The 13,225-nt window shown below is 42.6% G+C and overlaps 1 protein-coding gene across 1 annotated transcript in view; it reads left to right on the top strand.

Annotated features, from left to right (window-relative positions):
• The window catches only part of tsen54 (TSEN54 tRNA splicing endonuclease subunit), a 48,531-nt gene extending 37,360 nt beyond the window's left edge, over nucleotides 1–11,171 (top strand). The window contains exons 9-11 of the mRNA XM_084329801.1: nucleotides 638–698; nucleotides 1,038–1,151; nucleotides 7,807–11,171. Of these exons, the coding sequence (XP_084185927.1) occupies nucleotides 638–698; nucleotides 1,038–1,151; nucleotides 7,807–7,957 (326 nt within the window). The 3' untranslated portion in view covers nucleotides 7,958–11,171. The remainder of the gene's footprint in view (nucleotides 1–637; nucleotides 699–1,037; nucleotides 1,152–7,806) is intronic.
• The last annotated feature ends 2,054 nt before the right edge of the window (nucleotides 11,172–13,225 follow it).

Below are 13,225 nucleotides of genomic sequence, written 5' to 3'. Positions count from 1 at the left end.
AAGAGGATACAGACCAGAAAAAGACTATCGTCTTGTTTACATCAGGTAAACGTTAGTTAGCGGCTAACGTTAGTTACTCTGTCTCTGGGGGTGTGTGTGTGCGTGCGTGTATGTGCGGATTTTTTGCGCATCCCCTGAACCGAACAATACACACATGCCCCGAACTGTGGAGGTTGTACCGAACGGTGTAAGGTTTGAATGCCTACCGTTCCACCCCTACAAATTACAGTTAAAAGGCTGGGTGACAGTTGCAGGTGTGTGTAAACAACTCTGCGATAGAGTCCATAAAAGTAGCGAGGGGGATCAATGTGTCCATTTTCAAAGTATTTTGCATCTTGTTCCACCTGCTGGGAGCAGCACATTGGAGGATTGACCGAAGGAAGTGTTAACATAGGGAACATCTAGCGAGATATGGTGAGCAGCTCTGGTGTCATAGGGAGAGAATTATAACAGGTGTATCAAATAAGGAGGGGTCAGGACCAAGGACGGTTTTGTAAATGAGCCAATTCATTTCTCGTCGAGAGTAACAATGATTTACTGTGCCACACATCGAGTGCTGTTGGTGTATGAAACCTCATCACGTACAGTTTATTTTTGTGTGCGTCCTAAAAAAATGCCAACGCTCCTCTTCTTACAGGGGAGCTGCTAGATAAACTCAGCGTGGTCACATCCTCTCGACTACCAGATGGAGCATCCAGGTAGTAAACCCTCCTTTATTACAGTATTTCCTGCTGTCGGCTGCTTTAAGCTTTTGATTTTAGGCCCGACGGATCAGTCACAATGCACTTGTGTTTAGATAACATGATGATACAGGCTAGTATTACATACATTTGTAGTCGTAGCGAGTCCATAGATAACATAGACTCCCAACTCATGTTTGTCTTTTTAAGCTATGTTTGTCTTTTAAGATAAAAAAATATCTTTGAATGGTTTATGTCACTGCTCTCGGATGATTAGAACATCACGTCCTCGGTGTATGAATGGCGTATTGTATGTCGATAGGAAATTTAAGACCTTGTTCTTTTGTCTGTGTGCAGGTTGAAGGGTTCAGACGAGTGGCAGATTTGTTTCAGTGTTTACCAGCCTGACGCGGTGGCAGAGTTTAAAAAGAGCCACCCGGGGAAACCATACTCCCGCATGTGTGTTTGCAGGTAAACATCCCCCACGTCGTATAGGTCGGCAGGTCAGACCGTCTTTCTACCCTCACCCGAAATATTTATTTAACCCTTTCCCTACCACACTACAGAAGCTTAACCCTTTCCCTACCACACTACAGAAGGTTAACCTTTCCCTACCACACTACAGAAGGTTAACCTTTCACTACCACACTACAGAAGGTTAACCCTTTCACTACCACACTACAGAAGGTTAACCTTTCACTACCACACTACAGAAGGTTAACCTTTCACTACCACACTACAGAAGGTTAACCTTTCACTACCACACTACAGAAGGTTAACCTTTCACTACCACACTACAGAAGGTTAACCTTTCACTACCACACTACAGAAGGTTAACCTTTCACTACCCCACACTACAGAAGGTTAACACTTTCACTACCACACTACAGAAGGTTAACCTTTCACTACCACACTACAGACGGTTAACCCTTTCACTACCACACTACAGAAGGTTAACCTTTCACTACCACACTACAGACGGTCTGTAGTTTGGTAGTGAAATGGTTAACCTTCTGTAGTGTGGTTGTGAAAGGGTTAACACTTTTGTCGTGTGGCAGTGAAAGGGTTAACCTATTGTCGCAGTGAAAGGGTTAACCCTTTGGTAGAGTGGTAGTGAAAGGGTTAATGAGCCAATATTTATTTAAATAGCGTATTCCACCTCTGTGAGATGGTCTACAACAGGGCTATTCAACTAAATTGTTCAGGGGGCCACATTGTCAGAAACCCAAGGGGCCAGGGGCCGGACTGCCACGGCGTCTCCCGTGCTATGAATATATGTACACTTGACACAACACGCAACCACATTTTCACAACTTTTATTTAACTACATTGCAAAAGTAGTATACTTTTTAAAAAAAGTGCTTCATTTATGTGCCACATCTGCAACATCTCCTGCAAAAAGTGCTTCATTTATGACTGTGCAACAACTGCAACATCTCAATATAAAAATAAAATAAAAAACAAACAAGTGCATGATGTGCATCTGAACATTCTAACATCAACACTTGAACAAAAAAACACATTTATAGTGCAGCTGAGCTTATGAAAAAGTGCTTCATGTCTGTGCAACAACAGCAAATCACAGCATCTTATTAGCACTTATTGTCCACTCTTAACTCTCAAACATCAGGGGGGGTGGGGGGCAGACAGGCCTAGCCTACATACACACATCTAATGAGAGAGATTGCACTTCTTTGACTGGCAGTGGGCAATGGCAGAGAAAGAGGGTTCATAGGAAGTGAGGGCTACCCGCAAACAGTGATGCAAATGCTCATTTGTCAAGGAGGCACGGTTGCTTGTTTTAATGGCATTCATGTGAGAGAAACTGGATTCACAGGTGTATGTTGAGCCAAACATTGTTAGCACAGATATTGCCAGCGTTTTTATTTTGGGGAATGTGTTGACATGAATACACTTTATCCAAAATGTTGTGGTGGATTCATTCTCAAGTGCCTGCTTCAGAGCAGATGATGCTTGCATGTCAATTATTTCAAGTTGCAGGAGACCTTCATCAATGTGAAGTGATGCAAGGAACTCTTGTCCTTTTGTGGAAATAGCAGCTACATTGGCAAATGGGTTGCTCACAAAATGCATCAATTCTCTGGGCATGTCAAATTCATCAAATCGACTTGCAAAGTTTTCCCTCAATTTATCAATGAAATCTGTCATTAATTGAGTGACTTTTGGCTCAATTGTGCGTGTGAACGTTGACATGAAAAGAAAAAAGTTAAAAAAAAAAAATATATATATATATATATATATATATATATATATATATATATATATATAATATATATATATATTAGAGCTGGGCCGTTAACGGCGTTAACGTGCTGCGTTAACGCTATACTAGTATCGCGCGATAATATAATTAACGCATTAATTTTTTTTTTTTTTTTTTTTTTTATATATATATATATATATATATATATATATATATATTTTTTTTTACCTTTATTTACCCAGGGTAGGTTCGCTGAGCACAGATGCTCTTTTTCAGGAACGCCCTGCTTCACATTCACACAGTTCCATTCACACCTGGGAGCTGCCCAGTACAACCACAGTTGACACCATTGGCCACTGAGCAACTCCACTGGAGCAGTTGATTCAAGCCATGTCACATAGTTCAAGTTTGAAATGATTCTTTCTGTTTTGCTCCTGAGAGTGCTAGATACTGTACTGTACTGGTAATATTATTTATTTGTGTTAACTCCTGAATAAAACAACTTATTAAACACAAGTACATCTTATTGAACATTATTTTGATATTTCATTACCAATTATCATAGCAAAACAGCTTTTTCAAACAGTCTGTAATGCATTTTGGAAACAGGAGATGGGCTCATGGTGTAATGGGCCACCTGGCCTGAGAAACATAAGGAGGAAAGAAAAAGTAAGGACTTACTTCTGGTCATTATTTGGGTAGAACTAGGCCTGCCACGATAACACATTTTGCTGGGCGATTAATTGCCCCCGAAAATATCGCGATAAGCGATATTATTGCGACCGGTTAGAGAATTTTTTTTTGGAGAAATTTATTTCCCAAAACCTTTATTTTGAAGCCCACCGCTCCGTCTTTTCCGGTGTTTAAGACTTTTATTTTGAAGCCCACCGACCGGACCGGAAGTATTGTTGTGATTATCAGGTACTTTTTGGGTACCAGAAAAGTCACGTGAAACACTGCAGACCACTGAATAGAGACGCGTCTCTAGGATTTCATAATCATTATGTTTGCAGCAGGCACAAGTGCAATAAACAAAGGATACAGTCACTGTGTATTCTGCCTCATTTATTGATTAAACAAAACCGACATCAACACAATTTGCCACCGAGCGGAGAGTTTAGTCTCGCAAAAAGATCGCTGACTTGTTAAGGCTTGTTGTTAGGTTAGGTGCTAATGTTGTGCTAGCGTTTTAGCATGGCTATCGTACATAGCGTGATCAATATAACTCGCTATTGATTGTTTGTATGAGTAACGTTAATGCTAGTAGAATAGACACAACGTGAGGTAATCACCATCCATTTTAAACCGGTTATTACCTAATGCTAACGTTAGCAAATAGACGCGACTGGTAACGTTACAGCTTGTTAGCCTAATGCTCGTTAACGTTAGCATAGACAGCCTAGCTAACGTTAACGCTTGTAGAATAGACACAATGAGAGGTAACGTTAGCGTTAGCAGAATAGACACAACGAGGGTCTCGTTAATGTTGTTATTGATTGATTGATTGAAAACTGTGTTTACTCTGTTTGTATGAGTAACGTTAATGCTAGTAGAATAGACACAATGAGGGGTAACGTTAGCCCCACGGAGCTCCTGTGCTGTGCTCTGTAGTAAAGCCAGCGGCCCGCCTCCCAACACGGACAGTGACTGACAAGGGGCACTGGGTCCGCCTCATTAAAACAAACGCGCAAATAGCAATTAATCGCGCCCGTCAAAATCATTGCATTCATTTTAATTATCGCGGCAATTAATCGATTTATTGCTTATCGCGGCAGGCCTAGGTAGAACACATATTTTGAATGCCTTCGGCAGTTTTTTTTTTTTTTTTTTAGCCATTTTAATCTAGATTAATCTAGATTAAATCCAGGATTGCAGATAGATTAATCTAGATTAAAAACATTAATCTATGCCCACCTCTAATATATATATATATATATATATATATATATATATATATATATATATATATATATATATATATATATTAGGGCTGTCAGTTTATCGCGTTAATTAGATTAATTAATTACACAGCAAATAATCGCGTTATGAAAATTAACTCAAAATTAATTACAAAAAAGTTTTTTTTTATTTTTTTTTTATTATATTTTTTTTGTATCTCATTCATTCCATAAGCATGTAGAATACACATTTACAGATTTTTTTTTAATATGGTACATTTGCATGTTCTTGGTATCTGATTCTAGGGACATCTATGAATCTCAGGGAATGTATTCCCAGTGTCAGAAATACTGTGGGCTAGATCCAAAAAGAATGGATTGCACGGTGCAAGTTGCACCCTTACTTACAATTCATTATGAATTGAAAATGGGGGACGCTGATGTAAACAAGACGAAAGTCTTTCTCTGGTCTGCATTCCCTTAACAATTGTGTGTATTGAGCCGTACTGTATTGTACCCATTCTGCAATCTGTTAATAACATTTTCATTCAATCAATCAATCTGCGCGGTGATTGATTGAATGAACATTTTATTTTGAGTAAATTGTAATGAACCAAATGAGAATATAATTTTTTTTTTATCTTTGACTGTGAATAACACCATGCTCAAATTGACCAGACCTGAAAAATCTAAGCAAATTAATAGATGGAAGATGATTAAACAGAAGGTTTTGTAGATACAGTACTGAATTCTGCCATCCGGACACATGCAATTTGAAATATGATTATAGAATATAGAATATGAGGCATAAAATGGGAATGCGATTAAAATGCGATTAATTAGATTAATTAATTACAAATCCTGTAATTAATTAGATTAATTTTTTTAATCGCCTGACAGCACTAATATATATATATATATATATATATAAAAAAATTAATTTTTTTTTATTATCATGTAATCTTATGCGGGCCGGTCAGAATCATCCCGCGGGCCGCCAGTTGAATAGCCCTGGTCTACAACATAAAAAAAAAAGATCAAAATGTTTTAGTCAGGAAATAAAGAAGTAATCATTTTGTTACCGCAACTTCCTGTAATTACTTGACCGGTCTATAATCCATTATAATTGATCATGGCAATACCAGAGAGGACGCTCATGCCTCGACTCAGGCGCGTTGCCCGCGTTGAATTCCTAATAGGTGACGGCGCACCCGTTGCCTTTTGGTTTAAAACTCAAAATCCAAAATGGAAAGAATAATCTGATTTCACACGGTTTCAGTCGAGACTTGGGGCAACGTTCGGATGTTGTTGGCTCCTATTTAACCCATTCTCTGCCGGGCATTGTACCCATCCTAAACCATCCTCTGCCAGCTCTATTTGTCTATGGAGATGTTCACCTTCTTTGCAGGGCTATAACTAACTTTTTATAACTTACGGCGTCATTGGCAGATTACGCATGACGGAGAATGACGTGTTAACACGTCATCGGCGGAGAATGGGTTAAGGGGAGTAGCCATTTGAATAAAAAACGCAGACTCCATTTTAACAGGCATTTCTCCAACAAATCATCAACGGACAAACGCCATTGTGTGGCACACAGGGGTTGGCTACAATCTGAGTGGTTGTTTGTTCTACCAATTGAAAGTATCGTCTGGGACATTGGCTCTTCGTGAGGGAAGTGGCCTGAAAACGTAAGGAGCATTATGGGCGGAGCGCCTGTTTGATTACATTAAACTGCGTTCTGAATAGCATTGTGGGCGGAGCTCTCATTTCATTACATTAAACTGCGTTCTCAACAGCATTGTGGGCGGAGCTCCCATTTCATTACATTAAACTGCGTTCTGAACAGCATTGTGGGCGGAGCTCCTGTTTGATTACATTAAACTGTGTTCTGAACAGCATTGTGGGCGGAGCTCCCGTTTCATTACATTAAACTGTGTTCTGAACAGCATTGTGGGCGGAGCTCCCGTTTGATTACATTAAACTGTGTTCTGAACAGCATTGTGGGCGGAGCTCCCGTTTCATTACATTAAACTGTGTTCTGAACAGCATTGTGGGGGGAGCTCCCGTTTGATTACATTGAACTGCGTTCTGAACAGCATTGTGGGCGCAGCTCCCGTTTGATTACATTAAACTGCGTTCTGAACAGCATTGTGGGCGGAGCTCCCATTTCATTACATTAAACTGCGTTCTGAACAGCATTGTGGGGGGAGCTCCCGTTTCATTACATTAAACTGCGTTCTGAACAGCATTGTGGGCGGAGCTCCCGTTTCATTACATTAAACTGCGTTCTGAACAGCATTGTGGGCGGAGCTCCCGTTTCATTACATCACGGCAGAACGTCTGACCTCCCTACTATAGGCGATATTTATTCTAGACCGGCACACTGCGAACATCCTGCGCTAGTCTTGTTTTTTGGCAAACCGAGTGTGAATCTTTGTTCACCTTGTGAAGAAGACCGTGTTGCTTTAACTCATTCACGGCCAATCACGACTATAGTCGGGTTATCTCGCCATGTGTTGAGCGCCAAAACCTGAGTATAGTCGGGTTTTCGATCGTTTTCATTGTTTTTTCTTTTATTCAATAATTTTTTTCTATACAGTCTCACGGACCTCTGTGTATCATTGGCACTCATTCTGAGACGCCGAGATTGCAATGCCGGCCGAATCCTGCTAGGTGGCAGTATCGCCTACCCTTTGAAACCTTATTTCACACTGTGTGTTACATATAATATAGAATATAGATATAGCTCTGCAAACATCGTGACGCATCGTGAAAATGCCTATCTTTTAAGGCGTGGCCCATTGACCACAGGGATGGGGATACAGGCTGGCGCTGAATGAATTAATGACCAGAACACAACCCGTCATTGTTTTGATGTCTGAACCCGCTGATCCATCAGCTCACTACCAGCACACACACACATCCAAGCAGCGCTTCTAAATGTCCCTGCATTTTAGCGACTGAACATTATGTGACTTCTCTCCTTTTGTCCCGTCCACAGTTTCTCCGGTCCAGTGCCCGACCTGCAGACAGTCAAGCTGCTGGCGTTCCAGAGCGGAGACGTCCCGGTCACCTTTGCGGTCGTGGACCACGGGGACATCTCCTTCTACACCTTCAAGGACTTTGAGCTGCCCACCGACGTCTCCCTCTGACCACTGGACCTGGGCCTGTGTTTTACTAAATGTCTCGGAGTAGGAAATCTGAACGTTCAGACTGCAGGCGAAAGTGGCCTGGCTGAATCAGAGTTTTTTATTTTATTTTATTTTTGTATATGTTGGTCCTAAATCAGATACAGGTCTGATTTCTTTGCAATGTGACCTCGGTCTGTCATGTCAGAAATCATATGACTGTTACGTCACTCTAGACTGACATTCATCAAAAAAAAAATTTTAATCTATTTTTTCTCCCCCCTTTTTTCCGTATTTTTCTCCCATCCCAATTTAGTTGTTATGCCAATTCCCTTCCTGGTCGTTGCGCGATTTCCCCCCCACTTGCCGGCCTGGGGAGGGTTGAAGACTATCACATGTCTCCTCCGATACATGTGGAGTCAGCCAGCCGCTTCTTTTCACCTGACAGCGAGGACTCTCACTGGGGAGCGTAACGCGTGGGAGGATCACACTACCTCCCCCAGATTATTTCCCTGCTGAGCAGGCGCCCTGACCGACCAGTAAGAGTCGCTGTTTACAACGACCAGGATACACACCCCACCGGCTTCCCACCCGCTAACACTGCCAATTGTGTTAGTATGGACGACCGACCAAGCCGGAGGTACCGCTGACAGCTGGATTCGATACCAGAGTCTCTGTGGTGGTAGGCAGGCGCTTAGTCCGCTGCGCTACTCAGCCGCGCCATTCATCACAATTCTGTGGCGGGAGTCACTCTGTGAATGCAGACATGGAAGACGGCTGTGATGGAGGTGGTCACTGGAGGGACAGGGAGGTGTTTATCTTATAAGTATTTAGGGAGATACTTCTGTACAAGCTAAACTTGAAGAGACGTATCATAACTGCTGTGTTTGAAAGCATATTGAAAGAAGAAATGTCTCTTTCACCTCGTCCATCGCCCCCATTATCATCTGCTCACGGATTAACCTCCACTGCACATCAAGTTATAAATTAAACCATAAACTGACCTCAGTGTCCTCCATGTTTACGTCCATCTTCTTTTATTGTTCATTTGCGCATGCAGGTCAGTACAGGAGTGTGTGACCGGCTCACACTGGAATCTGATATTGGGCCACATTTAAAACATAATGTGAAACAGACAAACTAAAGTAAAGAAATCAGATCTGGGCAACACATCAGAATTGAGCACTAAGGTGAGGTGTATGTGGTCATGTGACCTGAGCAGTCTGATCCTAGGTCAGTGCTCACAGTGAGGTGTATGTGGTCATGTGACCTGAGCAGTCTGATCCTAGGTCAGTGCTCACAGTGAGGTGTATGTGGTCATGTGACCTGAGCAGTCTGATCCTAGGTCAGTGCTCACAGTGAGGTGTATGTGGTCATGTGACCTGGGCAGTCTGATCCTAGGTCAGTGCTCACAGTGAGGTGTATGTGGTCATGTGACCTGAGCAGTCTGATCCTAGGTCATTGCTCACAGTGAGGTGTATGTGGTCATGTGACCTGAGCAGTCTGATCCTAGGTCAGTGCTCAGTGAGGTGTGTACGTCACAGCCTGTTCTGACCAAGTAAGCAAACATTTTTAACAAAATCCAGACACCCACAACCAAATTTGAAAAAAAAATAACCAAAATGTAAGCTTGTCAGAACATTTGAGTTATGCAGTGATGTAGTTATCAGAAAAGTAAAACAGACTATTAGTGCCATCTCTCTCCTCCGTAAGGAAACCATATCTTTATTGGCTGTGTTCATCCTCATTTCCATGGACACAGTGGATAAACAAGGCTGCACAGACGCCGTGAAATTAAATGATTTAACTTTTTTCAACAAATCTTCTGTTCTTATCTATAACAGCGACTAAAGAATATGCTGGGGAAACAATAATAGGATTTTTTTTCAATATGTTACTCTATGTAATATGAGTAAAGGAACCACCAGTTATTTTCTTCTATTTTTTTTACTTTCTCTTTTTCCCCCCTTTCTTTTTCCATCTTTCCCCCATCCCAATGTTAGTCATTATGCCAATTCCCAATCCCCTACCTGGTCGTTGCATGCTCTGCCTCCTACTGTCGGTCTGGGAGGGCGTAGACTATCGCATGCTTCCTCCGACACATGTGTAGCCAGCCCACCGCTTCTTTTCACCTGGCAGCGCGGACTCTCACTGGGAGAGTGTAACGTGTGGAAGGATCACACTACCCCCCTTAGATCCTATCCGCGCTGAGCAGGCGCCCCGACCGAGGAGCACACTACCTCCCCCAGGACCCGACTAGGGATGGGTGTGAGTAATAGATTACTCGTAGCTATGATAAAAATCGATCTTAAATTATTTAAAAAAATTATGAATTTTTTTTCTTCAATTCTTCTATGTAAAAAAAAATTTTTACATAATTTTTTTCACATGTATGTGTAAGATTATAACTCTTTGTTGGTTTCCTTAAACATATATATATACATGAATGAACAAAAGTAAGTAAAAAAAAATGTAATAAAATATTTTCAAAAATAATTTCTTATTTTCTTTTTTTAATGTCTTCCCTTTTCGAGTAATACACGATCACTCGAGTATAGCATGCGATCAATCGATCTGGATTCTTTAAAATGCCCATCCCGCCTAGACCCGACCTTGCTGTGCAGGCGCCCTGACCGATCTGTAGGAGTCGCTGTTTTACAACGACCAGGACCCACCCTCGCCGGCTTTCCAATTGTGTTAGTATGGACGGTCGGCCAAGCCGGAGGCACCACAGCTGGATTCGATCCCACTGTCTCTGTGGTGGTAGACAGACGCTTAGTCCGCTGCGCTACCCGGCCGCCCCGGAAGCACCAGTTAGTTGACTTCCTGTTTGAGTTAGTTTACTTCCTGTTTGAGCAGAGATGTTTGACAGTGGAACGTTGTTCAACTTTTCACGTAGGACTGTGATCATGGGTCAGTACTCAGTGAGGTGTATGTAGTCATGTGACCTGAGCAGTCTGATCTTAGGTCAGTACTCGGTGAGGTGTATGTGGTCATGTGACCTGAGCAGTCTGATCCTATAGGTCAGTACTCACAGTGAGGTGTATGTGGTCATGTCTGATCAGTCTGATCCTGGGTCCATACTCACAAAGCTTCTTAAAAGTCTTTTAGTTTGAAAACGGTCAGGAAGACTTAAGTGTTCCTCGCCACTGACCCCTGATCAGCACTTTGGGAAGCTTTAATTGTGAATATGGAACCCATACGCTCTTGTCATCTTAAAAACACTTCACTCAGGCTTATCTTGACAATATGTTGAGTCTCTGTAGTAGTAATAATGGCTGCACTCTCAGGGCCATGTTGCATCATTCAGATCTACATAATGTGTAACCCTTTTATTTTATTTTATTTTTTTGTAATAAATATTACCAGAATAATTTTGAAGTTGTGTTGTCTTGTCTTCATCCACCACAGCTAGATGTTGTTATTTCATCCATATCCGATCTCTCTGATTGGCTAAAGCTGGTTATTTCATCCATATCCGATCTCCCTGATTGGCTAAAGCTGGTTATTTCATCCATATCCGATCTCCCTGATTGGCTAAAGCTGGTTTCATGCTTAATGTGATGGTGGCACCCATGCTTACATCCCTGGACCCTGTCTGTCACTCTGCCCTCAGATTCATCACTAATGATAGATACGACAATCATCACTTGGTCCTCTCTGACGGAGAGGCACAACAGGCACTGGCATTTGTTCATTTTTAAGGCCCTTATTATTGGTAAGGTACATCCATTATTGGAATGGAATTTTGGGTACATTAAGATTAAGATGAAAGATTAAACTGGACTTTGAAGAAGTCCTTATTCGTAGCACACATTGCAACGTAGTCATGCAGCGACACATACGATGAGGACAGGGTTTGCACAAGGTCCTTGAAGTGCTTAAAGTGCTTAATTTTTTACAAAGAAAAGTCGAGGCCTGGAATTCCTTGAAAACAGCCCATTTTCGACTTCCGGTATGAGAGCGGAAGAGTAGCACGCATGCGGTGAGGCTCCTGGTCAAAAGAGCGAAAAACTGAGAAATAAAGACCCGAAAAGAGATCAAAAATCAAGATGCAAACGAGAAGGAAGGAGGAGAAAACAAATATGAAGGAAAGAGAAATGGAGAACTCACAGGAAGAGGAGAGTTCGATGGAGCAGAACCCCCGAGGCGAGACCGAGAAGGAGCAGGCGGAGGAAGGGGGAGTCTCGGCTGAGACGGACAAGGAAATGCCAGGATGGGCCGTGCTCATGCAGGCCGGGATATTGGCGACCATAAAATTGAACTCGGACACGATGCAGGCGACCATAAAACTGAACTCGGACACGATAAGAAATGATATTGGGAAGTTACGGGAGGAATTGAGGAAGGAACAGGAGGACTTCAGAGGTGAAATGAATACAGAACTCAAAAGGGTGGATGAGAAGATGGCGGAACAGGACAGAAACGTAACAGAGGTACAGACTAGAACGGCGCAAATGGAGGAATGGAACACAGAGATACACAAGGTGTTAACGTGTGCGATTCAAAAACAAGAACAGATGGAGACAAAGATATCGGACATGGAGGGGAGGTCACGGAGAAATAACATCAGAATATGGGGATTGAAAGAATGAGTCGAAGGGGAATCGGTGATCCTGTGTAAAAGCTTATCAAAGAGCAAATGAATGAGACGGGACTGGAAAAAATGGAGATACAGAGGGCCCACAGGGCGTTGGCTCCGAGACCGCAACCGGACAGACCTCCGAGGGCGGTGATTATTAACTTTCTGAGATTTGAGATTAAGGAATTGATACTCAGAACCGCGTGGACCAAGAAGATAGAAATCGAGGGGAAAAGACTGTCGTTTGATCACGATTACTCGACAGCGGTAGCAATAACACGCAGGTCCTACGCGGGACTGAAGAGAATTCTGAAAGTAAATGTAATGAAATTCCAATCACCCATGACCTTGCTAAGGATTCACTGGAAGGAAGGGACGGTGACGTACGCGACGGCGCGGGAGGCGGCGGAGGAGATGAGGCGACAGGGGATGCAGATGGCGGAGGACGGAGAAGGAAGGGGACAGGAGGGCCAGACGCGGAGCCTGCAGCAGAGATTGGAGAAAGCGCGCAGATGGACCAGAGTAGGAGATCGAAACCCGGGAGAGGAGGGAGGAGAGAGGAGAAGGCCGAGGTGAGACGTGACAGACCGAAGGCGGAGACTGACGAGGAGGCCAGAGACTGAGAAGGAGAGGAGAGGAGGCGGGAGGAGACGAACGGATGAGTACACGCACAAGAGATTGAAAAAACTATCCAAATAGAGACAAAATAT

This window comes from Notolepis coatsorum (genome assembly GCF_963971535.1).
Source record: "Notolepis coatsorum genome assembly, chromosome: 14".
In the NCBI taxonomy this organism is placed as follows: domain Eukaryota; kingdom Metazoa; phylum Chordata; class Actinopteri; order Aulopiformes; family Paralepididae; genus Notolepis; species Notolepis coatsorum.
Note: the sequence above shows the minus strand (reverse complement) of the source record. Positions and strands in the feature narration are given on the sequence as shown.